Source organism: Stenella coeruleoalba (assembly GCF_951394435.1).
Source record: "Stenella coeruleoalba genome assembly, chromosome: 2".
Lineage (NCBI taxonomy): Eukaryota > Metazoa > Chordata > Mammalia > Artiodactyla > Delphinidae > Stenella > Stenella coeruleoalba.
The window spans coordinates 113,839,477-113,866,866 of NC_137147.1; the positions used below are offsets into that span (position 1 = coordinate 113,839,477).

The following is a 27,390-nucleotide window of genomic DNA, read 5'->3' on the forward strand; positions in this document are numbered from 1 at the left end:
ATAATAGATATCTTTTCACTGAATGCTTACTATGTATTTTGCGTGCATTAATTCATTCAATCATCACAAGTCTTTGGGGTAAGCTTTATTATTATCTATGAATATTGTTAACTTTCTTTTGGAAAAAGAGAGCTAAAACTCATGGTGACTCTATATTTAAGATTGGATAGTATAGATTCTTTTAGTTTGAAATGTACCACTCATAAGAGATCATTTTATACAGGTCAGCATGACCTGCCCAGATGAAAGTTTTAATTTACTAAACTAGTTTCCTAAGATAAAGCAGTTAAGCTTCTTGAGCTTTATCGCCAGTGCTCTAGCTGAGCCTTAGTGTAAATAGGATGTTGAGGATAAGCTGTTGGTTCAGCTTTATAGCCTTGGGGGAACTCTACTGATCAGTAGCAGTCATGCTTCTAATAGACATGAATGAAGAGGGTGAAAAAAAATTCAGGACACAGGGGAAGTAATTCCAGGTGAAATAGTAGCTTGGTGGGTTTTTACCTCTTTTAATACTCACTAACCCTGTAAATGAAGGTATTTCACACACAGTAAATTCATATATCCAGAATAATAAGGGATTTAGAAGAGGCTGGTACCATCATAACTGTGATATCGTGATTTGTAGTAAGAAATATATATCGGTTCTTCACCCCCAGTTCTGACATGAGATTCCTAAAACATTTGCAAATTCCTATGTGATAAGAGTGGTAGGAGCATCTTTTGTTCTAATAAGGTGACTCTGTGTGGGCTCCTGAATGGTTCCTGGATCAGGGCAGATCATCACTTCTCTAGGAAAGAGAGAGGGGATGGAAATGGTTGATAAATGATCATGCCCATGTGAGGAAGCTTCCATAAGATCCAAATAGTATGGGCTCATGGAGCTTGCAGGTTGGTGAACACATCCATACACTGAGAAGTAATGCACCCTACTCCCAACTCCACAGGTACAGAAGCTCTGGACCCTTCCATATCTACATATCTCTTTATCTGGCTGTTCCCATCTGTATCCTTTATCACATCGTTTAATAAATTGGTAAATGTAAGTAAGTGTTCCCTTGAGTACAGTGAGCTGTTCTAGCAAATAATCGAACCCAACGGGGAGGAGATCATGGGAACCTCTGATTTGTAGCCAAGTCAGACAGAAGTTGTGGGTAACCTGAGGACCTACTACTTGCAGTTGGCATCTGAAATGGGGGCATGTCTCCTGGGACTGAGCCCTTAACCTGAGGGATCTGGTGTTATCTCCAGGTAGATAGTGTCAGAACTGAGTTAAATTGTAAGATATCCAGCTGGTGTCACAGAATTGCTTGGTGGAGGGAAAAATCCAAATATTTGGTCCCCAGAAGTGTCATAAATGAAGTATTCTGTGTAAAAGTAAAAGAGAAAGACACAGGAGGAGAACTAGGTTTTCCCAAGACAATAATTTTTCTCTTTTTCCTATATAAATTTGAAACAAGGGCCAGTTTTTATTTTGTGGTTGGATAACTTGACCTCTTCTACCTCTTCCTAATATTCAGCAAGCAACAGCCTTTTTACTTTATCCTGACAGGAAGAAGTCCTTCCTTCCTTACCTCTCCTTAGTCTCTTCTTGGGTTCAGTGTGGGGATAGTTGAGCTCCAACTACTGGAACCCAGAAAAATTAGAATTAGGTTCAGCGGGTCACTGTTCTACTTTTTATAGTATGCTCAAGCAGAGGAATGTGGATCGTCTAATGCCTTAAATTTTTTTCATCACTTCATATTTATTTAAGATCCTTTCCAATTCAGCATCATTTTGTTCCTTCCATAAATATAATACCTAACAGGGATGGTATTTTCACTATCCTCGTTTTACAAGTGAAGAATGGGGGTTCAGAGAGGGAGTGTTAATGGCTCATAGCCACACAGTTAATAATTATAAAGTTAGGTATTAAGATGAGGTTTCCTGTCTCCAATTCTCACATCCTATGCACTGTATCATATCATATAGAAAAAACAAATTCAGAGTAACCAGGCAAGAAGCCATTATTCATCAAAAATGTGGAGAGGTTACATATGCCTTCAACCTGCTTGTACTATAATCCTATAGTTAAAATAATCAAAATGCCTATTTAGGAAAATAATGGTTGAGGCATGTCTCAAAGGCAAGCATATGGACACAAAATATCTGGTGTCATCCACCGTAATGACTTACCCTGTAGCTGACATCTTCCAAGAGATTGGATGTGCCCACAGCAGACTCTGCCTGCCACAAAGTCTCTTTGATGCTACAACCGTAAAGGAACACATTCCTCTTTTGGGAGTGACCATGGAAATCACAGAAGACCTACAATGGCCAAACAAAGGAGAAACTAAATCTATTGGTTTCTTACATGTTTAAAATGTCAACTTTCTTAGGTAGATACTGTTTACTTAGCAGAACCAGGCACACAAGGACCACTGGCGACTTTAGCAAGAGTTCTGTTGGTAGAATTATCAGGAAGGAAGGTAGATTGGAAGGTGCTTAGGGTTGAACAGAATAAAAGGAAATATGAGTCACATGTAGCTCTTCTGACAAGTTTACTTGTGACAGGGGAGGACACAGGGCCAAAACTGGAAGAGGAAATAAGAAATAGGCTTTAATAGTTCTTCCTTACAGACAGACTCCAATGAATAAAAACAGGAGAAATGAAGTAAATAGAAAATCACCATTAGAACGCCTCTGTAATAATTGTTGCTGGCAAGATCCACTGATGAATGCCAAAATTAGTGCGAAAGATTTGTGGAGAAAAAGGATTATTTGCATAGTGTCAGAATATCTCCAAGATGTTAACCAAGATGTTAATTGCAAAAGGAAAAATAGTAACTTTACAATGGAGAAACCCAGCAGACATCACCCTTAACCAAGTGATCAAGGTAAACATCACCAGTAACAGACACACTGACAAAATTCATATTGAAGAAAAGTAAAAATATGACCAATATTTTTAAAATCATCATGGTCATGAAAGACAAAGAATGTCTGAGGGACTCTCACAGAGGAGAAACTAAGAAAACATGAAATCTATATACAATGGGGATCATGGATTAGATTCTGAAACAAATAAAAAAACACTGGTGGAAAAGCTAGTAAAATCCATATGAAGTCTATAGTATCATTTATACTATTGCTCTAATATTATTTTTCAGCTTTGATAATTGTACCATAATTGTGCAAAACATTAGCATTAGGGGAAACTGGATGAAGTATACATGGGTACTCTGTGCTATTTTTGGAACTTTTCTAAAATTGTTTCATAAAAATGAAACAAGTATGCATCATAATATTTAGTTAAAATCCAGAATGCAAAGTTGGGTTGTTTCAACATCAAAAATAATTCAATGTGATTCACTCCATTTACATACTAAAGAAAGAACTAATATGATAATCATAATAGATGCATAAAAACGTTTGATAAAATTCAACAGCCATAAAGGATTAAAAAATAATACACAATCTTGGGACTTCCCTGGTGGCACAGTGGTTAAGAATCCGCCTGCCAATGCATGCGAAATGGGTTTGATCCCTGGTCTGGGAAGATCCCTCATGTCGCGAAGCAACTAAGCCCATGTGCCACAACTACTGAGCCCACGTGCCACAACTACTGAGCCCACGTGCCGCAACTACTGAAGTCTGCGTGCCTAGAGCCCATGCTCCACAACAAGAGAAGCCACCGTAGTAAGAAGCCCGTGCACTGCAACAAAGAGTAGCTTCCACTTGCCACAACTAGAGAAAGCCTGTGCGCAGCAACGAAGGCCCAACGCAGCCAAAAAATAATTAATTAATTAATTAATTTTTAAAAAACCTCTTTAAAAAAAGAACTAAAAATAAATGAAAATATTTAAAAACTAGATATATTTCATTTAAGAATTTCTTTTGATCCAAAGACACCAGGAAGAATGTGAAAAGGCAAACCAGAGTGAAATAACATATGTGCAGTACATATATCCAACAGATGATTCATAGAGAGAATGTATACATACATCAATAAGAAAAAAAGCAACTCGATTTTTAAATGGGCAAAAAACTTGAATCGATATTTCACAAAAGAGAAGTTCCAAATGGCTATTAAGCAAATGAAAATGTACTCAACCTCATCAATATCAAGGAAATATAATTTAAACACCACAGTGAGATGCCCCTGCATTTAACATCATGAAAAGACAATACCAAACGTTGGCTGGGATATGGAGCAAGTGAAACTCTTGAAGCCAGCTTGTGGGACTATATCTATACCACTACTGTGGAAAACAATTCTGGAGTGTCTTCTAAAGCTGAATATACACATATTCTAGAACCTGCCCAATAGAAACGCATACACTGGGCACCAGAAGATATCAAGAATACACACAGCAACACTATTTTTAGTAGCCTAAATCTGTAAACAGTAGAATTGATTAATAAATTGTAGTATAATCATTCAACAGAACACTGTCCAGCATTAAGAATGAAAGAACAAGCTAGATACAAAAGAGTACATCCATATGATTTCCTTGATATGACATTCAAAAACAGGCAAAACTAATGCAGTGATAGAAATTAGGATAATGTCTATGTTTGGGGGAAGGGGGACATTACATTATGGTCTGATGTCTGGGTTGCCCGTGGTGTTCTGTCTCTCGATTTGGTTGATGGTTACATGGTGTGTTCTTTTCGTGAGAATTTATCAAGTTGTAGAGGTGTGTGATCTGTATACTTAAAATTAATATATGATACATACACATTTGTGTATTTCAAAGAGATAGAAGTCCTGGTATTTCCTCACATTTGTTCCTTAGTCTGTAGAAATGTAGTCTTTGTGTAGTTAGTTAAGCACACAGAGTGGGTAACTGAAGGTGTTTGTCAAATTTGCTAACGATACAGAATTGACTACAACTGATAGCAGAGTAAACAAGTAAGAGCAGAAATTATAAGGGCCAAGAAGAGCAGAATTCTGGAAATAGAAAAACTTAAATTGGAATATGCAGCTCCTACAATTAGATTCTAACAGTGGCAAAAGTAAAAGTGACATTTAGCTAAGAAGTAGGTTTTGAATGCGAGATTTGGAGGTTTTAGATGACAGTTTGCTCAGAATGACTCAGTAGCCATGGATGTCAAGATTAATCATAAATTGCTTCTGGAGAAGTAAAGTGGTCATACATAAGGAGAACAATCAGTCCAATGTACCTCATACTGGTCAATTTATATCTCATGTAGTGTTTTTTAATTCTGAGTGTGGCCTTTTAAAACAAGCTAGTGTACCTCAGTAGAGAGGAATCAGAAGGCCAAGGAAATGGGAATGTTTATAAACACAGATTGCCTAAAGATACTGGAGATGCTTATCCTAGAAAAAAAGGTCACTCAGTGGGGTCTTGATAGCAGCCCTCCAAATTTATAAATTTTCCCGTTTGAAACATGAATAAATATATTTGCTATCATTTCAAAGAGCAGAGGAAGGCAAAAGGAAGGAGGATATGTATCATGGACATAGATTCCAGCTCCATATTAAATTCAGTTGTTGAATATTTATTTCGAATATTGAATATTCAAAATATTTATTTTGAAAGTTATCGAAATAACTTTTGATGATTATAGCTGTCTTGCAATGCTGTGTCACACTTTTAAAAGTTTCCGTTCTCTGGAAATACTTCAGCAAAAGCCAAATAAATTGCTATCAACGATGTTGTTGGTTGAGAAGTTAGATGAGGTGATGGCTGAGGCTACTTTCTGGTATCTGATGAAGTCCTATAGTTCACTGATTGAACAGGAAGCCGTTGACAGCAGGAATGTCCCGGGATATGCAAGGTGCATGCATGGAGCCATAAATAAACACATATGTGTAAGAAAATTAAAAAGGGTAAATAGGTAGATGGTCTGCCCGGTCATAATGGGAGAAGATGAAAACTCTTGAATAGCAGGTTAGAACTGATAGGTGTGTTGCTTGGGCTATGTAAGCAGGGAAGAATTCAGCGATGTCAAGACTAATTTCTGGAATCAAGGTGGTTGTCAGACAAACATCTGTGAGATGAAAGTTTTAAGAACTAAAGGAATTGAAACTGTTCTCCATAAATTTACCTTTCCTTTCCTCCCCCTCTCTCTTGTCAATAATAGAAAGCTACTATTTTATTGGATGGGTGGGGAGATTTATTAATTACATTGCAAAATTCCTGTTAGCAGAAAAGTATTTTTTTTTCTCTTCAAAAAAAAAAAAAGATTTTTTTTGGTGGGGGGAATCCTTAGTTCATAGTTGCAAGTTAAAAATCTTATGAGAAAATAAATCTAGAATCTAGAGCTGTGGGTGTTCAAGCCAAAAGGTCATACAGAGTTGGGAGGAGGGAGTTGGTCCAATGACAAGACAAATAACGAAAAAGCAGAGCAGAATCAGTGAATGAGAAAAAGAAGTTGTTTTGTAAAGGGTGAGATAATTAAATGTGCAGAGAAAAGCAGAAAACAGAAAATGTGGCCACAGAAGGAGAAAAATGCGAGATGGACAGAAGAAGTGTCTGGGGTTTTGGTGCTTTCCAGTTCTGGTTAGAACTTATTTGAATTTTTTCCTTCAAAATTTCCACTTTGGTTACTTTAGCAGATTTCTGTTATGTGCAACAAAAATATACCTAGGCCAGTGCTTCTCTAACCTGTCTGTGCATTAGAATCTCCTGAGGAGATTTTTAAAATATCAATCCCTAGAGCCCATCTCCAGAGATTTTGATTTAATTGGTCTGCAGTGACACCAGGCTGATGGGATTTTTTATCTTTGCCTCCCGTTATACACAGGAGTATTGTTCTTTTGGTTTTTGGGGGTTTTTTTTGCGGTACGCGGGCCTCTCACTGTTGTGGCCTCTCCCGTTGCGGAGCACAGGCTCCGGACGCGCAGGCTCAGCGGCCATGGCTCATGGGCCCAGCCGCCCCGCGCCATGTGGGACCTCCCCGGGCCAGGGCACGAGCCTGCGTCCCCTGCATCGGCAGGCGGACTCTCAACCACTGTGCCACCAGGGAAGCCCTGATGGGATTTTTTAAAGTTTTCCAGGTGATTCTAAATGTGCAGCCAGGGTTGAAACCCACTTGTATGGGTCTGGAGTCTAGAGCAGTGGATCTGACATGTTATCAAGCATCAGAATAACCTGGAGGACTTGTTAAATCACAGACTGTGGGCCACTCCCCAGCAATTCTGTGATGCAAGCAAGTCTGGGTGGGGTCCAGGAATGTGCATTTCTAACAATCCCAGGTGATGCTGATGCCCCTGGGCCCGGGACCATGCATTGAAAGCCTCTAAAGGGACCAATCAAATCATCGAGGTTTAATCCTCTACCATCATGAATTTTCCACCAACCTGTATCTCTCATGCCTCAGTTTCTCTCTGTGAATAAAAACCCACATTCTTATGAAAAGTGTGCAAACAAATTAAGACTGTGTCTTAGCAACAGATTCCTCAATAAAGCCAGAAGCTAGGCCTATGCGGTGACAGGTGCTCCTTAGCTGCCAAATTCAACTGGAAACAAAGATTTGATTGTTTTCTGACTCTTAACAGATTCTGAAAGCTGAGGTAAACAACAAATTATAGACATCCCCACCTGTGGGAATGAGCCCTAGGAGTTCTAGCGGCCTCTGAAAATTCAAAGTAAAGGAGGCATTGTTCTACTTGTTGCTCAAATGACATCCATAAAAATAAATGCCTGTTAGTTATAAGAAACATGTGTTCCTCTAAATTGCAGGGGGCAATTACAGACAAATTATCAAGTTATTTCAGTTGAGGAAGCTTTTTCTTTCCTATGGATGACTTTACACTTGTCTACTTCCTTTCGGTAAAACTCTGTAATAGGAAGTGTGCCCAGTCATGGCAGTCTAACACCCATGGGTTAATCAATGGCCCTATCTTGCTTATTCATCAATTGAGTCAACAAATATTCGCTGGGTGCCTGTGGTGTGGCAGGAGAAATTAAAATTTTAATATAAGGCAGTACTGCCCTCAATAACAATGACAAGAACAACAGTAGTTAATTTATTGAAGACTTAACGATGCTTCAGATACTGTGCTAAACACTTAATGTAGATTATCTCATGATGAAGTAGGTGCTATAATTATCCCCCGTTTTGCAGCTGAGAAAACTTAACAGCAAAAATAAATAAATAAGTAACTTGCCTAGGCTTGCTTAAGTTTGCACTGCTATTAAGTATGTGAGCAAGTAATTGAACCTGAGTTTGCTCTCATCCAGACTCCATGTTTTAAAACACTTTGCAGATCTATGTTGCCTCTTCCAGGAGCTGTTTTGTTGGGATGATCCCACAAGTGAATAGGTGATCATATTGCAGTGAGAGGAGAGAGACACACAGGGTTCTCTGGGAACCCAGGTAAGGACACGCTGCACAACTCATGGGGCATCATTCACACTGCACTTTAAGGAATGGCACCCCTGAAGGTGTATGATGTGGTGGTTCTGGGGTTCTCTAGGGGGCGATGCCTAAGATGAGTCCTGCTGAGTGAGGGCTGTCCAAGCAAACAGAAAATGAGGAAGAAAGGACTATGGGTATGAAGAATTTCAATAATTCAGAAAAAGACTACAGAGTGAAGGAGAGTGGACCTTAGGTGTAGGCAGAAGTGGACAGTGGTCACATCATTAATGCACGTGCACAACCATTCCAGGATGTTTGGACATTTTCCCGAAGGTGGTGAAGCAGCCATCAAAGTATTGGAGCAAAGAGGACCAGCATGATCAGATCACCAGAACAGGAGTGTTAAGAATGGATTACAAGGACTGAGACCAGGCAAGAGAAATGACAAGGGCCTAGTTTAAGTCAGCAAATGTAAGTATGGAGAGAAAGGACTTTTGGTGAGAGAGTAAGGAAGTAAAATCTATAGGAATTGGAGACTAAATGGATTTAGGGGCTCAGTGCGGAAGAGGTTAGGAATAATACCTAAATTTCCGGATTAAGTGAACAGACAATATGATGTGCTTTTCCCCAAGGCAAGGAACATGGGAAGAGATGCAGATTTGAAGGTTTCGTTCAGTTAAGTTTTGTTGTCTGAGCTGGAGTGGTTAGTTTTGAACTTGTTCACCCTGAGCTAAACTGATTCCCCTGTGTCTCACTTTCTTCATCAGCGAGGTGTACAGTGTGGATTGGATTACGATTTTGAAATCAGGCTCTCACACATCTCCCCTAGTGCCTTTCCCAGTGAATTACTGTCTGAGTTAAATTGCAAGGTTAATTTAATTCACGCAAACATGAGCTCCATCATTTCTTGCTCAGCAAGGAGACCGTTCAGGGCCACATGACCACGCTACTCACATGCCTTCACCGTCTTTCCCCTCCATTCTTTGGTCCCACCCTGGTTCCTCTGTAAGCTACTTGGGCACCTTGTTCAAGAGGTTGCCCACCCCCATCTCAAACACACCTCCCCTAGCCATTCGCCCGTTCCCGCAGCTCACCTATTCCTGATTGTTTACTGCTCTGCTTCGCCAGCTTTAAGCTGCTGTGTTTTCCATTCCTGACATCTGGGTCTCGTTCCTGCTTCCCGGCAGCAAGACCTCTGCATTATTTATTTCATTGCCACAAGAAAATGAAGGCGAGGCTGGAGCTCAAAGAAGGCTAATTCTGGGGAATGTGATGGAAACCCAAAACAGCAATGCTTCCAATTAAACCAACCAAGTCTCACTAAAGCCCTGGAGATGCCAGCCTGTGCACAATATTTTGCAGACAACATTCAGTCCAAGCTCTTGAGTAGAGTAAACCCTTCTATGAGGGAAATGGTATTGGTGGCATGTTCAATTATCCAAGAACCCTGTTTGCAAGACCACATTTCCCAGTCCTTTTATTGACAGTCATGCTCTCTTCTTAGCAAGTGTTTCATCTGAGTTACCAGCAACATCAGTCATGGCTGAGGCTAACCACAGTGGGCATGTGCAGCACTTATTCCTATAACTACCTGAAAGAAGACGTGATGTGGCTTTCCCTTTCCTAAAGTGAAAGACTTTCACTTAAATTGCATCGTTGTGGGCCAAAGTTCCAACGTGGCCTTAGAAAAGCAGCCTTTACTTACAAATCAGTTTTGTCCCCCTCCAACGTCTAATTTGGGGTGAAATTTTTCACATTTCACTAAGCAGAAGGTATTAGTAACTAACCGGTTATGAGATTTCTCACAGTGGGACCCTTTATTACCTGTTATAAAATGCTGGAGGAGGTTTTCTGCCATTCCAGTGTTATGTATTATAATATAATGGCCTGCCTTCCAAAATATTTCAATTACATTGAAAGAGCACATGTACATTAACGCAAAATCATGCAGTCTAGTATGAGGCTTTGTTTTGTATGTAGCACCCTCCTGGGAAGTAATAATTTTAATCTCTGCTGTTTATTTAAATGCTTGATACGTACCAGTCACACTGCTAAGGTTTTACATACATGTTTAATCAGTATAAAATTCCTCAAAGGAGGCTATCATTCACATTTACATATGAGGCTCAACTTTTACTAAGGTTAAAGGAAGTTAAGTGATTTGCACATGGCCTCCCATTGAAAACCCATGTGTTTTACCTCAAACTCTAACTGGTCTGGCTCCAAAGATTTTCCAGAACAAAATATTATAAAACATTGGATTTATCAATGATAAAGCGCAGTGTAACAAGTCTGTCAATTAGCAAAATTAAGAGTGAATGACCAGGTTTAACCTGAGGTCTTGCCTAAGCTGATTTCTACTCGCTTTCGCTGGCCAGCTGTCCCTCAGTGAGGAGGGAGCTTAACACCCCAAGAGGGTACTTGTGCAGTGAGGCCTTGGTAGGCTCCCCAGCAGTTAAAACTGCTCTTTTTCTCTAGCTTTAGACATTGAAGGGAGAGAAGCAGCAGTCTGGCCACCACCTTTGGACACAGTGCCTGCAACCTATCAGCCGGGGTGAGGCCTCTGCCACCTGTCTCACTCAGTTGCAGGTACTAAAGTTCTCAAGGTAGAAGCATTAACCTACCCACTTTGTGTGACAACGTCAGTTAGGGTAGAGGGCTTATTGGGAACCCTGTCTTCACCAGAAGGTGGGATCTAGACTAGTCTTTTTGACCCATGGCAGATTTCCAAATTGTCTGGATAAATCTAGGGAATGGGGTATGAACACTGACCCACCACCATGCCTAGCCACTCAATAAAAGGAAGCTTGCCTCCGTTTCCTGATTTGCAATCCTATCTTGGAGGACTGTTGATTGTCTTGGACCCTAGGCTGGACTGTGCTTTGGTCTTGGCAAACCCTACTTTCTGGGACTAGAACTTTGAGCTCTATGCCCAGTGCCATTGGCCATCATCATCCCTGCCTTGCTCTCTCACTAGAGTCCTCCTTGGACATAGATATTTAGCAGATGAAGCACAGGTCTCCCCATGTCTTCATCTGAACCCTGTTCTGACTTGCAGCCCACCCTCACAGAGAATACCTTTATAGCAAAACTAGTCCATCTGGCCCTGTCTCTTGCCTTCCTCCCATTTCCACCAGTGCTGAGCAGAGGCACCTTCAACTAGGCTGAGGGAAACACTGATCCAGGCAAACACCCTCCTATTTTCCCCTCTACCTCACCTCCTAACCTCAGTCCATTCTGCAAAAAATGAAAGAGGGAATTTTCTCAGACTTCTTTGAAAAATCTAACTGGCCTTCCCTGTAGCATATGGGGAACCCCAGGTTTCCAGTCCCTGTGATACATAGAAATTTCATTGGAGATACTAGTCAGAGAGAAGGGAATATTCCCTTTCTTTTCCAACATAAGTTTATCCAAGAAACCTCAGCAATTCACTTAAATGTAGAGTATTTACATCTGTAAAAACACCTACAGGATTGACATAACACACTACTATATATAAAATATATAACTAATAAGAACCTACTATATAACACAGGGAACTCTACTCAATACTCTGTAATGACCTATATGGGAAGAGAATCTAAAAAAGAGTGGAGGACTTCCCTGGCGGTGCAGTGATTAAGAATCCACCTGCCAATGCAGGGGACACGTTTGAGCCCTGGTCCAGGAAGATCCCACATGCCGCGGAGCAACTAAGCTCGTGTGCCGCAACTACTGAGCCTATGTTCTAGAGTCCGTGCGCCACAACTACTGAGTCTGTGCTCTAGGGCCCGTGTGCCACAACTACTGAGCCCACATGCCACAACTACTGAAGCCCGTGCGCCTAGAGTCCGTGCTCCGCAACAAGAGAAGTCAGCGCAATGAGAAGCCCATGCACCGCAATTAAGAGTAGTCCCCGCTCGCTGCAACTAGAGAAAGCCCGCGTGCAGCAACGAACACCCAACGCAGACAAAAATAAATAAATAAATAAATAAATTTATTTATTTTAAAAAATTTAAAAATAAAATTAAAAAAAAGAGTGGATATATGTATAACTGATTCACTTTGCTGTACAGCAGAAACTAACACAACACTGTAAATCAACTAGACTCCAATAAAAATTAATTAAAAAAATAAAAATTACACATTGTATGCATTCTCTTTTTATCATTTAAAAAAAACACCTACAAAACATGGTTTCTGGTATGTTAAAGAAGCACTGTTCAATCTTTATTCTGATAGCATGGGAACAATTTTAAATAAAAAAATATGGAATCAGATTATTATTATTTTTACCCAGGGCCTCCATGGGTTTTTTTTTTGGCTTGGGGATTTTTTCTTTTTTTCCCTACTATATCCTCAAATACAAAAAGGGGAGAATTCTAGATTCAGTACCTTAGCCTGAGTCAATGAAAATAAGTAACAATAACACTTGTTCTTCTAACACTTCTGAGGAGTAAAGTGGAGATAAAATAAATTATGTGTACAGAGTATCTTGAGGTCCTTGGAGACAAGATTTCAGGAAGGGACGTGCCATTCCTTTTTCCCCTCTCCTTTCATGCCTTTTTTTAAAAAAGAAGCTGATTAACTAAAAACATATGCCAGAGGGACAGAGAAGACCAGGAAAATCATTTAAGCAGCTAAAAGTTCTGTTCCATTGGGCCCCAGAGAAAGATAAAACCAAACTATGCCCTCCCTGGCCCCTGGCAGAAGGCGCCCTAGTTTTTGTGAGTGGTAAACGGAAATCAATGAGCTGCTCAGAGAGCACTGCAATCCCTTTACCAACAGGCACTCAAAGAGCAAGAGCCAAGGGGATGGGAATCCATACCTCTCCTAATTCTGAAGCCCAGACCCTTTGCAGCAGCACAGGGGCCAGGTAGCTACAACCCAGCAGCTCAGAAGAAACTGCTGATCTGGCTTCCTGGGAGCTTGCTAGAGCCTGAGAGCTTTCGCCCACTCCCCCAAGCCATGCCCTACTGCCCCTGAGCCTTGTGCCTCCTGGCCCTTATGGGGTGCTCACTCTGCAAAGAGGAACACTTCAACGCTTCCTACTCATTGATTGTCAAGCCTGTCTGCTCCTCTGGGCTTCTCTGCTTACATACATTTTCTCTGGCCAGAGCTTACTGATTTCTAATAAATCTTCTCAGCCTTTCTCTCTGTTCTGGCAAAGATAATCTTCCTTGGTTTGACTTGCAGGCCTCCATGCTGGTCAATTTAGTTTGGGACAGCCCCCTTTACCTCCTACCTGCATTTCAAAGCTCTGTGAGTTTGCTTTGATTTGTCTTTAATTCTAAGTAAATATAAATGTAAATGAGTATATGAACAGAACTTGAATGAGTTTTGAGTCAATGAGTTTTGGTGTAACTGACTCTTCATTCAAAATATAGAACATTTCCACTAACCTAGAAAGTTCCCTCTTGGCCCCTTTTATTTAATCCCCTTCTAGAGGCAACCACTGTTCTGGTTTACTTAAATTTTGCATAAATAGAAACACAGAATATGTGCTTCTTAGTGTCTAGCTTATTTCACTAAACATGTTCCTGAAATTGGTCCATGTTGTTGAGTATATCTGTAGTTTATTGTTACTGTCTTTAATTTTTTATCTTTTTTTTTTTTTTTTTGCGGTACACAGGCCTCTCACTGTTGTGGCCTCTCCCGTTGCGGAGCACAGGCTCCGGATGCGCAGGCTGAGCAGCCATGGCTCACAGGCCCAGCCGCTCCGCGGCATGTGGGATCTTCCCAGACCGGGGCACGAACCGGCGTCCCCTGCATCGGCAGGCAGACTCTCAATCACTGCCCCACCAGGGAAGCCCTGTCTTTAAGTTTTTATTGCTGAATAGTATTCCAGTGTATGAATATGCCAATATTTTGTAGGTTTCTGGGTTTTTGGCTCCAACATCTGGAGCAGGTTTCCTGATCTTCTAACAAACAAGAGAGACAGAAAATGGAAGTTCAAGAAGATGGGAAAGAGACCATAAGATCAGTGTGATGTGAGAACTATGCCATCAGTTAATAAAAAGCTTTCTTTCTTTTGCTCTGTGAGGTGACCCTAAATTCACCAACTCTTCAATTTCACAAGGCAGAAGGTCTAAAAGTCCATAATCAGGCCTGTAGACCTCTGAAGAAAGAATATTTCTCTACTTTACTACAATAAAAAAAGACTACCTCTCTACTTTACTACTAGTACAAGAAAAACTTTTACTCATCTTTCAAGTCTAGCTCAAATGGCATCTCCAGTCTCTAGCTTTTCCATAACCTTGAGGGAAAGTGGCTCAACCTCTCATTTGTGTTCTTACAACTCCCATGAGCCTTGGTTTCAGTTTTTACCATCTTTTACTACATTGGTTTCTTTGCAGACCTGACTATACTTTCTACCAAGGAAACTATGGACTCCTCAAAGAAAAGGTACCTTCTGGCATCTAGCACAGTGATTACACACATGGTGTAAATGAGTAGACAAGTGGATGACTGCCCAGATGGATGGGTGGATAGATGGACAGATGGATGGATGGACGGACGGATGGATGGATGGATGAATGGATGGATGGAAGGATGGATGAATGAATGGGTGGATGGATGAAACAATTTGTGAATAATGCCATATTGCTTATAAACTGAATGAATTATCTGGTTTTAGCAACCCCCAGAAGTATCATGGCATTGCTTTCTCTCACTGTCTTGCATTCTCATTGGTTCTGGGAGTTTATAATATTCTACCTGCCAATAGGCAAATGTCTCAGTATCATCTAGAACAGGTGGAATCTTCTAGCCACCAGAAACTGGCTTCCTGATGCTTTAAGAAATATTTTCGTAAGAGTCAGAGTTTGGGTGGAGTCACAGTTAACCTACAACTAGCCCAAGAGGTAATCTTGACTCAGTGGAAATCTTCCCAGCACAGGACAGGCCTGAGTACTGAATGAGTGACTGACGGTGCTTCTGTGGTCAGCAGGAGGCCAGTTAAATACAGTCGCATAGGTAGCTGAAAGGTGATGTTGAGCCTGTAGGAGAGCTTTGTGACACTGTGAATTGCATCTAGGGCTCAGCTGTTTCTCACCCACCTCTCAGATGGTCCCAGCAGGAAACAAGTCTGCGGCTGTCATGTTTACAGTTAATTAATGTTTATTTATATTTTTAAACAAGGCTTTCACCTGTCACGCTTTAAAATAAATGTTCTGCTCTTCAATTAGAGATTGTCAGAACAGAGAGGAATCCTGTTTGTTACGGGTTGAATGTGTGTATGCTTAACTGTGTATAAGGTTGGAACCTTCTTTTCTGTAAGTCTTTCTCTCTCCTCCCAGAGGCTAAGGCCTTCTATTCAGAGAGACATACTTTTCAAGATCTTGACTGTGATATTGGTGCTCTGCTATGTAGGCCATGAACTTGCTTCTACAGGGTAGACAGCATAGATTACAGCATCTCCTTGGAAGCGTGGGGGGAGTGGGAGCTAGCATGAAAACATTGCACATTTTGACCAGTGTAGAAAAAGCATTCTTAAGGGAAAAGGATGTGCTTTGTCCTCTTTGCAATAAAGTGCTGACTCAGCAAGTCTGAAGTGTTTAAACCCTGTACACTCCAAAGAAAGGTCTGGCCCTTGACTGACTCCTGGGAGAACACCTTGACATCTTTGGAATATTCTGCTAGATAAAAGTGTCTTTCTTTACCTGGGCCTCAGGCAATGTGAGAAGGCTGACGCTGACAATGTGATATATGGTGGGGTTCTTGTGCCACAAAGTGTCAGTTTGACCTCTGAAGGGTCTGGAAACTGAGTAACTAAGCTCAGCCACGTGGGAAACCATGGCTACAAAATAACCCCTGATAAAAAGTCCTGGACACCGAGGCTCAGGGGAGCTTCCCCGGTTAGCAACACTCTACCTGTTATTACACATCATTGCTGGAGAATTAAGCACTGTCCATACAACTCCCCTGGGAGCAGACACCTGGAATACCTGACTCTCCTTGACTCTGCTCTCAGTGCTTTTTACCTTTGCTGATTATAATCTGTATCCTTTCACTGTAATAAACTGTAATTATGAGCAGAAAAACTATTCTGGGTTCTGTGAGTCTTTCCAGGGAATCACCGAACCTGAAGGTAGTCTTGAGGACACGCCAACACATCCTCTCAAAGAGTAAGTGTTGAAGAAAGATGGAGTTCTGGGTGGAAAACCAGATCAGAACTGAATCTCAACTCTGCCGTACGCTTCCTGGTGATGCCAAGGAAATCACTTGACCTCTTAATCTTTTTGAGAGTTAAATAAGCTTCTATATTAGATATTCACCCATTATTTCACTAGATATTCATTGAATGTGACACTGTTTTGATGACATAGTACATGGTCAAAATTTGGCTAATGGTAGAGGTAATTGTCTGAGTTGGTTCATCCGTGAGCTTTTCCACATTAGTTTAAGTTCCTTAGGTTAGGTAAGCACTCTAAATTTGGACATATGCTCCTCTGCACTTTTGCAGACAGATATGTTCACAGTTTGTAGTCAATAAATGATCAGTAAAGCAATTATACTCCAATAAAGATGTTAAAAAAATACAAATAAAATAAATGAACAGTTTCATACAGTTACTTAGCTAGTATTGCCTCCTATCTTATCTTGAGCCTAAGCCTCTGGATCCATATAGTCTGTTTTTCATCAATTGCTAAGTTACTATAGGCTTGGGAGAAAAGCCTACACATGAAAGTGCCTAGCACAGTGCCAGAATCATCGTTGGAATTTAATAAGTACTAGTTGAATGTCAATCTGAACATCTAGAGGATTTTTTTCCAAATAATATTTGGAAAAAATACCATTTCCTTTCTTGAACAATAACTGAAAAAAAACATAAATAGACCCAGGAAATGGGATGAAATGTAATTTTTTGCCCAGTTTTCACCAATGAGTATTGAACTACTGCTTTACTCCTATTGTTGGTTAAATTGTTTCCCAAAAAGATATGTTGAAGCTCTAATTCTCAGTCCTTATGAATGTGACCTTATTTGGAAAAAGATTCTTTACAGATGTAATCAAGTTAAGAGGAGACCGTATTGAATTAGGGTGGACCCTAGTCCAGTGTCTGCTATCCTGATAAGAAAAGGGCAATTTCTACACAGACACACAGAGGGCAAGGATGGCCATGTGAAGACAGAGGCAGAGAGTGGAATTGTGCCCCGCCCGCCCAAGCCAAGGGATGCTAAGGATTGCTGGCAATCACCAGAAGCCAGGAAGAGGCAATGAAGGGTTATTTCCCATAGCCTTCAGAGAGATCAGAGCCTGCTGACACTTTAATCTCCAGACCTCTAGCCTCCAGAAATGTGAGAGAATATGTTTTTGTTGTTTTAAGCCACCCAGTTTGTGGTACTTCGTTATGGCAGCCTTAGGAATTGAATACACACACACACACACACACACACACACACACACACACACACACACACACACACACACACACACACACACTTTACAGCTTGTCACACACAGGACTTTGGCTTGTGTCTGGTCTTCCTGCCTGGACAGAATGTATTCTGCCTCCTGGGAGGTGGAAGGAACCAAGCAAGAGTGTAGAAGCAGAACGAAGTGAAGGCAGTAACTCACCATGGGACGCCGGCCGATGCTGCCCAGGTAGTGCAGGAGCCCTTTGGCGTGGTAAATTGTGGGCTGCAGATGGGCACTGGGAGAGAGCCACTGTCTGTTCAAATCCCCTCCTCTCAGTGAGCATCTGTGGCTGCAGGAACAAACAACAAGTAAATAAATACACGTTTAGAAGAAAATAAAGCTCGACAAGACAAACAATTAAACTAACGAATCTAACTTCCTTCTGTCTTCTTCTCAATTGACATCAATTGAAGTTGTCCAGAAAGATGCATATCTGGCCTCTAATCTCCCAATGTGCCGTGATTATTCACAGCCCCTAAAGGAACTTAGAAACCATATTTAACTTGATTTGGGGTCACCAGAGTTTGAAGGCAAAGTTTGAGAAATGTTCCCTGCTATACAACACATCCATGGAGAACAAATTCAATAAATTTCTCTAGGCTCTGGGACCTTCAGTTCTACAAATAATTAAGTTGAGCTCAATCTATCATGCTGGGCATATTACATATAATATTTCTAGGTGGCCCAGTAACTCTCGATATTACTGCACCCCAATGAAGAGACTGACACTTAGAAATGGTTAAATAAATGGCCCGAGGTCACATAACTTAGAGCTAGGCTGTTCATCCAGGTCTGTTTCCCTCTGAAAAAAAGCATAAGGCTCTTCCTCCTATCACATTGCTTCTGCCCACCCTGTCCATACAGATGACACAGAAAGCTTGACATTTACTCAGAGAGCCAGACTATCATTTTCAGAGACATCATCATGGAATATTAGCTCTAGAAATGAGCTTAAAATCATACATCTCCTCATCTGGGAAAAGGGGATGTTCATGTTTGAAAGAATCAAGTTGCTTTACAAAGGTGACACAGCTGGTGAGTGAGAACAGTGACTGCAATTCAGAGGGAAGGAAGCTGAGTTGCTGAGTGACAGGTAAGGTCATCCTAAAAGCCAAGGACGACCATAAATTACCAAGCACAGCCCATTCTCCAGGGAGGCAACCAGAAGTCCTGCTGAGACATTGTTTATTCGATAGGGCTAAGGATCAAGGTACCACAGATTAGGAGGAAGCAGTGCAGTACTTCCATGGCCTAGTCCTCCCAACCCCCTACCCTAATCCCTATCGCCACCTCCTGCTGCTCTTGTCTTTCCATACTTCAGCTTGATCAAACTGCACACAGTTCTCTGAGCAATTGTGCCTACTGGTCTCATTGCCAGGACTCTTCAAAGCTCTATCCCTTCCCACCTATTCAACATTCAGGGATCAGCCCTGCAGGGAAACTCTCCCTGATCACCAGGCCATTACATTCTGCTCCTATTTGTTGCAATAGCATCCTGGGACAACCTTCATCAGAGTTCTTATAAAAACCTTTTTAGATTTTTTTTTTAATTTCTTTTTATTTCTCTTACATTTGCAGTTAGACTGTAAGCTTCCCAGAGGCAGAAACAGTTTCTTTGTTACCATCAAAACCTTAATATAGTAACTGTGTCAGAGTTGGTATTCAGTAAATAATTTGGAGTGAAAAAAATGTACTAGATTTAAATGTAGAATCACATACGTTTTCTGTTTAAAGAAAAAACACTATTTTTCAATAAACCTTGGAGGCGGAAGGAAAAAGGTTCAGCCTCCTCCTTTCACCACTTTTCCATCTCATGTTTCTGAAATTATCTTTAAATATTAGTTTCCTGCTGCTTGCTAGCCCCTCTTACAGCTCACTGGAAACTGAAAATCATTAGATTAATCATTTATCCCGATTTCACCATTAACATATTTTGACTTGCGAAATGGGAGGTTTTTTGCATCTACCTCTCTGACTTTTTTGTTCTTTTCTTGCTTTCCACCCCCCACTTCCTCTTTTTAATAGCAATGACATCTAGAAATAGGGTTTCTGCCTGATGACCAAGGATGAAGGTAAAATACAAAGCAGATTTTTGGAAAGAAGCAAATAACAAGGAAAGAAGCCAGTGTCCCAGACTTTCTCCTGAGCTTATTTGCTGAGTTTAAATGAATTTCTTTTCTCAAATCGAGGTACTTGCAGGCACAAAATCCCAGAGCCTCAGGATTTTCTTTAACTGCTCTGTGATTCTCCTTGCCTTGACCTGGATTCTCATCAACACTGGGGATTTCTTTTTTCTTTGTAACATCAAAAGTAATGAAATCAGTGAAGGCCCCTTAAAAGCATTTCTGTTTGTAGAAATGAAAATGCAAGCATTGTATGTGTCCAACAGCCAGCAATTCCATGCAACTCTCTCTACCTCTTCTTTCCATACGTTCCACAAAGACCAAGTTCAAGAGCAATGTCCACATGGAAATGACTTTACCAAACAGCAGATATACTGTTCTAGATTACAGTTCTTCAAAAAATAGGAAAGAAAAAGTTTTGTGTTGAAATCAGAATGAGCCTGAGTGTTAGTTAAGGAGATCAAGTCTCAACTCCCAGCTCTGTCACCAGATATAGGGTTGGGGGCCCCTTTGAGAGTCAATATTGTCATATGCAAAAGAATATAAGTATAACCTATCTCCTAGGACTATTCTGAGGGTTAAATTAAATGATCTCTATTTTAGATATCTCCATGGAGAAATACCTACATAACTCTATCATCACCCTTGTCTATGTCCATGTCATGTCCACACCTATATACACATGCACGTCTCCATCTATAGCTGTATCTACATCCTCATCCACATCTACAATACTCAGGGACACATAGCACCACTTGGACTATGTTCATTAGTTCCTTATCTCATCCTAATATTTTTCCTTTTGAATAATAATCAGAGAGCTATATGCAGGTTGATTGGAAGGGAGTAGAATCTTGGCTAGGAACCCCAAACCAGAGGCTGTGGTTAGTTTTAAGTTCAAGTTGACTTGAGCACTTTTAATGGTGGAAGCAATGAGACTGAAGAGAAAAGAAGTTATCTAAGGAAAAAATGCAAGGATATAACAATATAGACTGCTGAATGGACTATTTAATATACCAAGCGGGCCATTAAATAGTACCAAGAGGAGGATGGCATCTAAGATTGACTAGGTACATGGATTTGGAGAGAAACTGAGCCAATGAGACTTAGGCAAGCTGTTAGTTGGGTATAAATTTTGTTTCACAATGGTGGAGACAATGATGCATTCCTTTGGTATACGTAGATTGTATGAACTTGGGAAACCCATATGTGTGTATTTGTATTCAGCGCTCTGTGCGTGGCTATGATTTTGAGAGTAACTCTGTGTGTGCCTATGGCTTCTGCAGTTCCTAGATCTCGGCAATTGTAGATTATTACAATATGTACTACACCTAACTTGAGTGCTTTTCCTTTTAAAGCAAATACATTTTCTTCCAATCTCCAAATCAATTTGGCATTTTGTGTTAATAATATCAGAGATTCATGCAGTCAGGAGAACTGCTGCCACTCTTCCTGGGGATTTGTTTTAAGCATTTGAAGAGGAAATGCACCCCATCTTATTATCTACTGTAGCATTTCTGAAATGACAGCTGCTCCCTCTATGTGGAGAGAATTAGCAGATGGACAGCTATGACTGGTTGGCAATAAATTCAGTGCCTCTAATTTCTGAAAAGGGGTCATCCCTCAAATAGAGTTTGAAGTCCTGCTTTGCTTATAAGGAGAATAAAATGGTGAGCATTGCTATTTTTTTCCCCACTGAAAATTGCAAACTTACAGAGCAGGGGAAAAAAGCACTTCCTTTTGGTTTTCACAGGGGGAAGTCATTTGATCCAAATAGTCCTCATTTCTTAAAAGAAAAGCTTTGGTTTAACTACAGTCTAGTTTAAGGTAAAGCTTAGATGCACAAAGTATGCTAGGTCTAGGGTGACCAACCATCCAGTTTGTCCTGGAATGTTGCAGTTATAGCCTTGAAATTCCTATATTTCCCAAGAAACCCCTCAATTCCTCGTGAACAGAGGGGTTTCAAAGATAGGATCCCTGACCAGAGTTGGGTTTGATTGTTTTAACTGACTTTGAATGTTTTAGTTGAGGTACACTCTCCCCCAACCTCAGGCACCTTTGCTCCCTATTTTTACCTCTGAGTGTTTTATGTATATATTATGAGCCTGCTTTTTTTAGGTATTTGCAGCCCGTGTCTAGGATGTCTCTCTAACCATTAAACCTGCAGGTTTTGGTAGGATAAATTCCTTCCCTTAAAAAAAAAAAAAAAAAAAGGCTTGTCGTTTCCTGAAAATACGGTCATTTTATGACCAAAAAAAAAAACAAAACCTCAGTCAAAATTATAAAAAATGAATCAGAAGGGCCAGTCCTAAGAGGTCACTGAATAAAAGCCACCAACTTCATGGCAACCTAAGGATAGCCTTAAAGGTCAGACAGTCTAAAGGGAAATGATGTCACTGTAAACCAGTTTCTTAAGACTAATTGTGGATTTTATGTATCTGCTAAGAACAGGGCTTATCCTGACCAGAGAATGGGAAATAAACCATATAACCAAAGGCCTTGACAAGCACACCCTGACCTACCAGGACCCCTGAAGCAAAGAAAGAACCACAAGCCAGAGGAAGAAAGAGGAAAAAGTGAGTTGCTTCCTGAAAGACCATCTATAAAGCTGCAGTCAGACAATAAAATGACTCAAAAATCTCCCATCCATCCGTGCCTGATAAAAGGAGAGATGGGGCCCATCAGACTGAATGAGTGATGCCAGGCTTGCTGATACAAGTGCCTGCGGCACACCAAGCTCTGAAGTCTAAAGAGAGGTAGCGTGCTTGAGACTTAGCAAATGTCTGAAGAGACATCCCCCCTACCTTCCCACCTCATTTTCCCCACTATTGTATTAGTCTTTTCCATGTTTTAATTTGAAAACCAATATAGAGTTAAGATGAAAATGTGTTTTCTCCAAGTTATTTTGACAAGCCTGGTTTCATAATATCATTCAAACATCCAATGGAACAATTCAAAAGATAACAACGTGAGGACAAGCTGAAATCAGGTCAGACCAGATTAAGGGGTGGGCAAATATAGGTGAGCCCTACACTATCACTTGTATAAATCAGGAATATGTAACGAGTTAATTCACATTTCTACATAGCACTTGATCCCATATACAACTGACTCAATAAAAATAGGTATCACTCCCATTGAAACAGTTAATACTCTAAGGTTAAAGTTTCTAAAGCTATGTCTTGAGACCTTTGTCTGTGCCAACAATTCTGAGACCAGCCAGGGTGTCAGTAATCACTTGAGGTCACCTATTACAACTGGCTGACATTTTGGACCACATAATATTATTTACCAGATATGAGTAAGAATAATTCATTTCATTTATGAAATTTTAAATACATTAATAATCTTCACAAAAAGTTGTCAGAATGGGAAATTATAAAAAGCATGTCCAAAAACCAAGAACTAATGATTATCTCCATAATGTTAAAAAATTAAAAAATAACCTTTTGAAAAAATCCAACACTCATTCCTGAGAAAGACAATCAGAAAATAAGAATTGGTGGATACTTTCTGTGTCATATGTATGTGTTTAAAAAGTATGCATCGGGCTTCCCTGGTGGCACAGTGGTTGACAGTCCGCCTGCCGATGTAGGGGACGCGGGTTCGTGCCCCAGTCTGGGAAGATCCCACATGCCGCGGAGCGGCTGGGCCCGTGAGCCATGGCCGCTGAGCCTGCGCGTCTGGAGCCTGTGCTCCGCAACAGGAGAGGCCACAACAGTGACAGGCCTGCGTACCGCAAAAAAAAAAAAAAAAGTATGCATCAATTCTGCTTCTACATATATATATGAATATAATGACATATTTTTTATATTATGACCTAGAAAACCAATGACTAACTCAATAAATAATTCAGTAAGGTAATGGGATATAATATTACAATACAGAAGAAAATGCTCATATAAGAGAGTGGTTGAATAATTTGATGCATTTAAAAACTGGAGTATTGTGCAGCTATTAAATGAAGAAGAAGGTATCTATGAACTAATATGGAGTGGTGATTTTCATGGTATAAAGTTAAATGATAAAACGTTATGTAAAATATAAAAAGCATATTTAAGACTGAAGGAGACATTAGACAATACACATACATCTATTCGTTTGTGCAAAAAATACAAGATAAATCAGAAACCAATAAGATTGATTACTTACAGAAGGCAGATGGAAATAGGATATAAAGTATGGATGAATGGGAATGGGGTAGGAGGAATAAAGGGCTAGTGACACCTCTCTGATCATACCTTTCTGTATTGTTCTAACTTTTAGAATCATGTTAATGTTTCATATACTTATGTGAATAAATAAATATAATGAGAAAACCATGAATAGAACTCCAAATGGATTAGTTACAAATAAACAAACTATGGCAAATAAATAACACTTATGGAAGTAGGAAGGAAATAACTGACTCAAGTAACTTTAGAAAAAAATATTGTTGCTATATACTCTAAAGCTAAAGACAAAAACAATAGTACACAAGTGTGTTTTTCACAGCAGTATTCAATTCTGAGCTACCAATTCTAAGACTGCTTTGGATGTATTCTAGAACTGAGTAAACAAGTAACTTAACTATGAGTAATAACAACCAGTTTTCTCATAGTCACAAAAAGGAGTTATAAATAAAGAATTAACTCTGTAGTGTTGTACTGGAATCAGAAGTATCAGCATGAACTCATGGTTTCCTACAGAGAGATAGATAAAGAAATAGATATAAAAGTATGTGTATTGTGTGTGTGTGTGTGTGTGTGTTCATGCATTTATTTCCTAGCTCTGTCTACTAGAAGAACCTAGAAACAATAACCCCCTTGTAGCAATGAACATATAAAATGCTCAGATCACATTTTCTAAGTATCATTATTTAATCAAAGAAATCAGGGCTTCTTGAAGTAATGCCTGGGTGAGGAAAGAAGAATATAAGTCTAGAATGTATTATGATGCCTGAAATTTTAAAAGTACTCAAAAATAATGGGAACATGTTGAAATGACAGAGGAATCAATTTTAAGGGAATCCCAATAACCAAATGTGGTAAGATCTGAACAATAAAATCAATAATAATAAAAGTAATAATAATATATTATTATCCATAAATAAAGTAAATATTTATAAGTTTGTACTGATATAAATAAATAAAGGAATAGCTCTTCATTTGAGTAGAATTCCAATTAGTAAATATAGAAGGAGTGAAGGAAAATAAAGTTATTACTTGATAAGTATCATAATAGTAATTGTTGCAAGCAAGAATCATCAATGGATGCTAAAATTAGTGGGTGAAAGTATTATGAGTAACAGATTATTTACACAGACTTGGAATATCTCCCCATAAGATACTTATTAATATCAAAGGGAAAAAAATACTAAATTTATGGTGAAGAAACACAGCAGATAATGCCGTAATCAACTGATCAAAGATAACATCACCATTATAAATACATAGCAATGTCATATATCCAATGATACGGTGCACTGAGAAGGGCAGAGCATCACCTATGTGATGCTTTTGCCAGAAATACAGGATGTGAATTTACTCATCAGACAAACCCAAATTAAGGTGTATTCTCCAAATAACAGACCAGAACTCATAAAACATGTCCAGATCAAGAAAAACAAAAAAAGGATGAGAAGCTCTTCTAGATTGGAGGAGGTTAAGAAGACATGAATACTAAATGCATTGTTATGATTGGGGAAAGGGACTTTATTGGCACAATTGGCGAAATATGAATAATGTCTGTAGAGTAGTTAAGACTAGTGTCTTGATGTTATTTTCATCATCATACGGTGGATATGAGAGATGTTAGCATCTGGGGAAGATGGATAAAAACTATACAGGGTTTTTTTGTACAATTATTAGAACTTTTCGGACAGATGCCCATTATTTCAAAATAAACACTTAAAAGATTTTTAAAAGTCAAAATTTTAAAGGGAAGAAGTTCTACACTTCATGAAAAAAAATACATGTAACAATTTTAAAAACTCAGAAATGAGGTAACTCAATAAACAGTTAGAAAAAGAAAATATAACTTTGTAAATGAAACCTAGACTAGAAAGAATATGAGTGAATCAATACAAATCATGCCTTATGAGAAAAATGTGAAAAGAAAAAGTTTTAATCCTAAGGAAACAAAGAGATGAAAAGGATTTAAGAGAAAATGACACATAATGACACACTGAAGATAGGTAAACAGTGACCAATGTAATACGAGCAGGTAAGAAAGAAAACAAAGCTAAGGATCAGAACAAATACTATACTAAAAATACTAAAAAACCTATACTGAGAAAACTCACATAAAATAATCAAAAAATTAAAACTACATATTGAAATAATTTATTACGTGTCTGAGATACATAATCTTGATCCAGAACCAACATCAAGACATAATCTAGTAATATTACTGGATATTAAAGAAAAAGAAAACTCATTGGGGAGCTAGGCAATAAAAGCAGGGGACTTAAAAAGAGAAAATTAGGTTATCCCTTTTTGACAGCAATGCATCAGAAGAAAATTGAATAGTAATATTCAAAGAATTAAATAAGACATTTAAGGAAAGAAAATAAGAGACAAAGATGTTTGTATCTAACAAAACTGATCTTCAAATACAAAGAGGGACAGACACATTGTTATTAATATTCAAGAACCCAGGGAATATTATTCCCATGATCCTGTCCTGAGAAATACATTAGACAACAAACTCCGATAACCAAAACGACCAGAGAGATATGGACATTTTCAATTTTTGTAAAGTAACCTGTGGATACCGATGCCACAGAATTTGTTTTACATGATTATAATAGTTCACTCCACCAGAAGTTCAGCCCTTTGAAGATAAGATTGGGTCTTGTCACATCTCTGAGTCTCTAGAACCCTGAAGAGCACCTGGCCTACAGAAATTATTTAATGAATGTATACTAATGTGAATAAAATGGAATTTAAATTGAATTTCTAATGTCCTAAATGAAGTATGCTTAAATAAATGTTTATTAAAGCAAAATCAGTTGCAAAGTAAAACAGTTTTAAGAACTTCAAATGCTTTCTGACACCACAAAAGCAAAAACACATTGTTCCCAGTGTTTATTTTTATCTTAGTTGTCATGTCTGTGATATAAAATAAAATGAATACTTATATTTCATTTAATATTGAAAGATCCCATCACTACATGAAAAACAAATAAGGTCCACCTCATCTATTTACATCAGGCCAGATGATTATAAAAGCTGTTTTTTCTCCTCATCACCATCATAACTAACATGCATGGAGTGCCAGTCTTTTGTTAACTGCTTCTATGCCATTATCTCCACTAATCTTCACAACAACCCTACAGGTATTTGTTATTATAATTGCCACTTTGCAGATGAGGAAGTAGAAGTTTACAGAGGTTAAGTAATTTGTCTAAATTAGCATGAGTAGATTAGCTTCTGAATCCAGAGCAGACTGCATAATACAGAAGCAGGTTACTTACAAGGTGCCTAAAAGTCTTAACCACCATATAGACATATCAACCCAATGTCCTCAAGGGATGAAAGATGGGGGAGAAACCTACAGAAATGGACGACCTTTGCCTCCC

The 27,390-nt window shown here is 39.3% G+C and overlaps 1 protein-coding gene across 3 annotated transcripts in view; it reads right to left on the bottom strand.

The window, feature by feature from the left end:
* The window catches only part of AGBL1 (AGBL carboxypeptidase 1), a gene marked incomplete at its 5' end in the record, with an annotated part of 833,738 nt that overhangs the window by 362,763 nt on the left and 443,585 nt on the right, over positions 1–27,390 (bottom strand). For all 3 annotated transcript variants that reach the window (XM_079914833.1, XM_079914834.1, XM_079914832.1), the window contains 2 exons: positions 2,173–2,304; positions 17,866–17,995. In XM_079914833.1, coding sequence (XP_079770959.1) covers positions 2,173–2,304; positions 17,866–17,995 — 262 coding nt within the window. The remainder of the gene's footprint in view (positions 1–2,172; positions 2,305–17,865; positions 17,996–27,390) is intronic.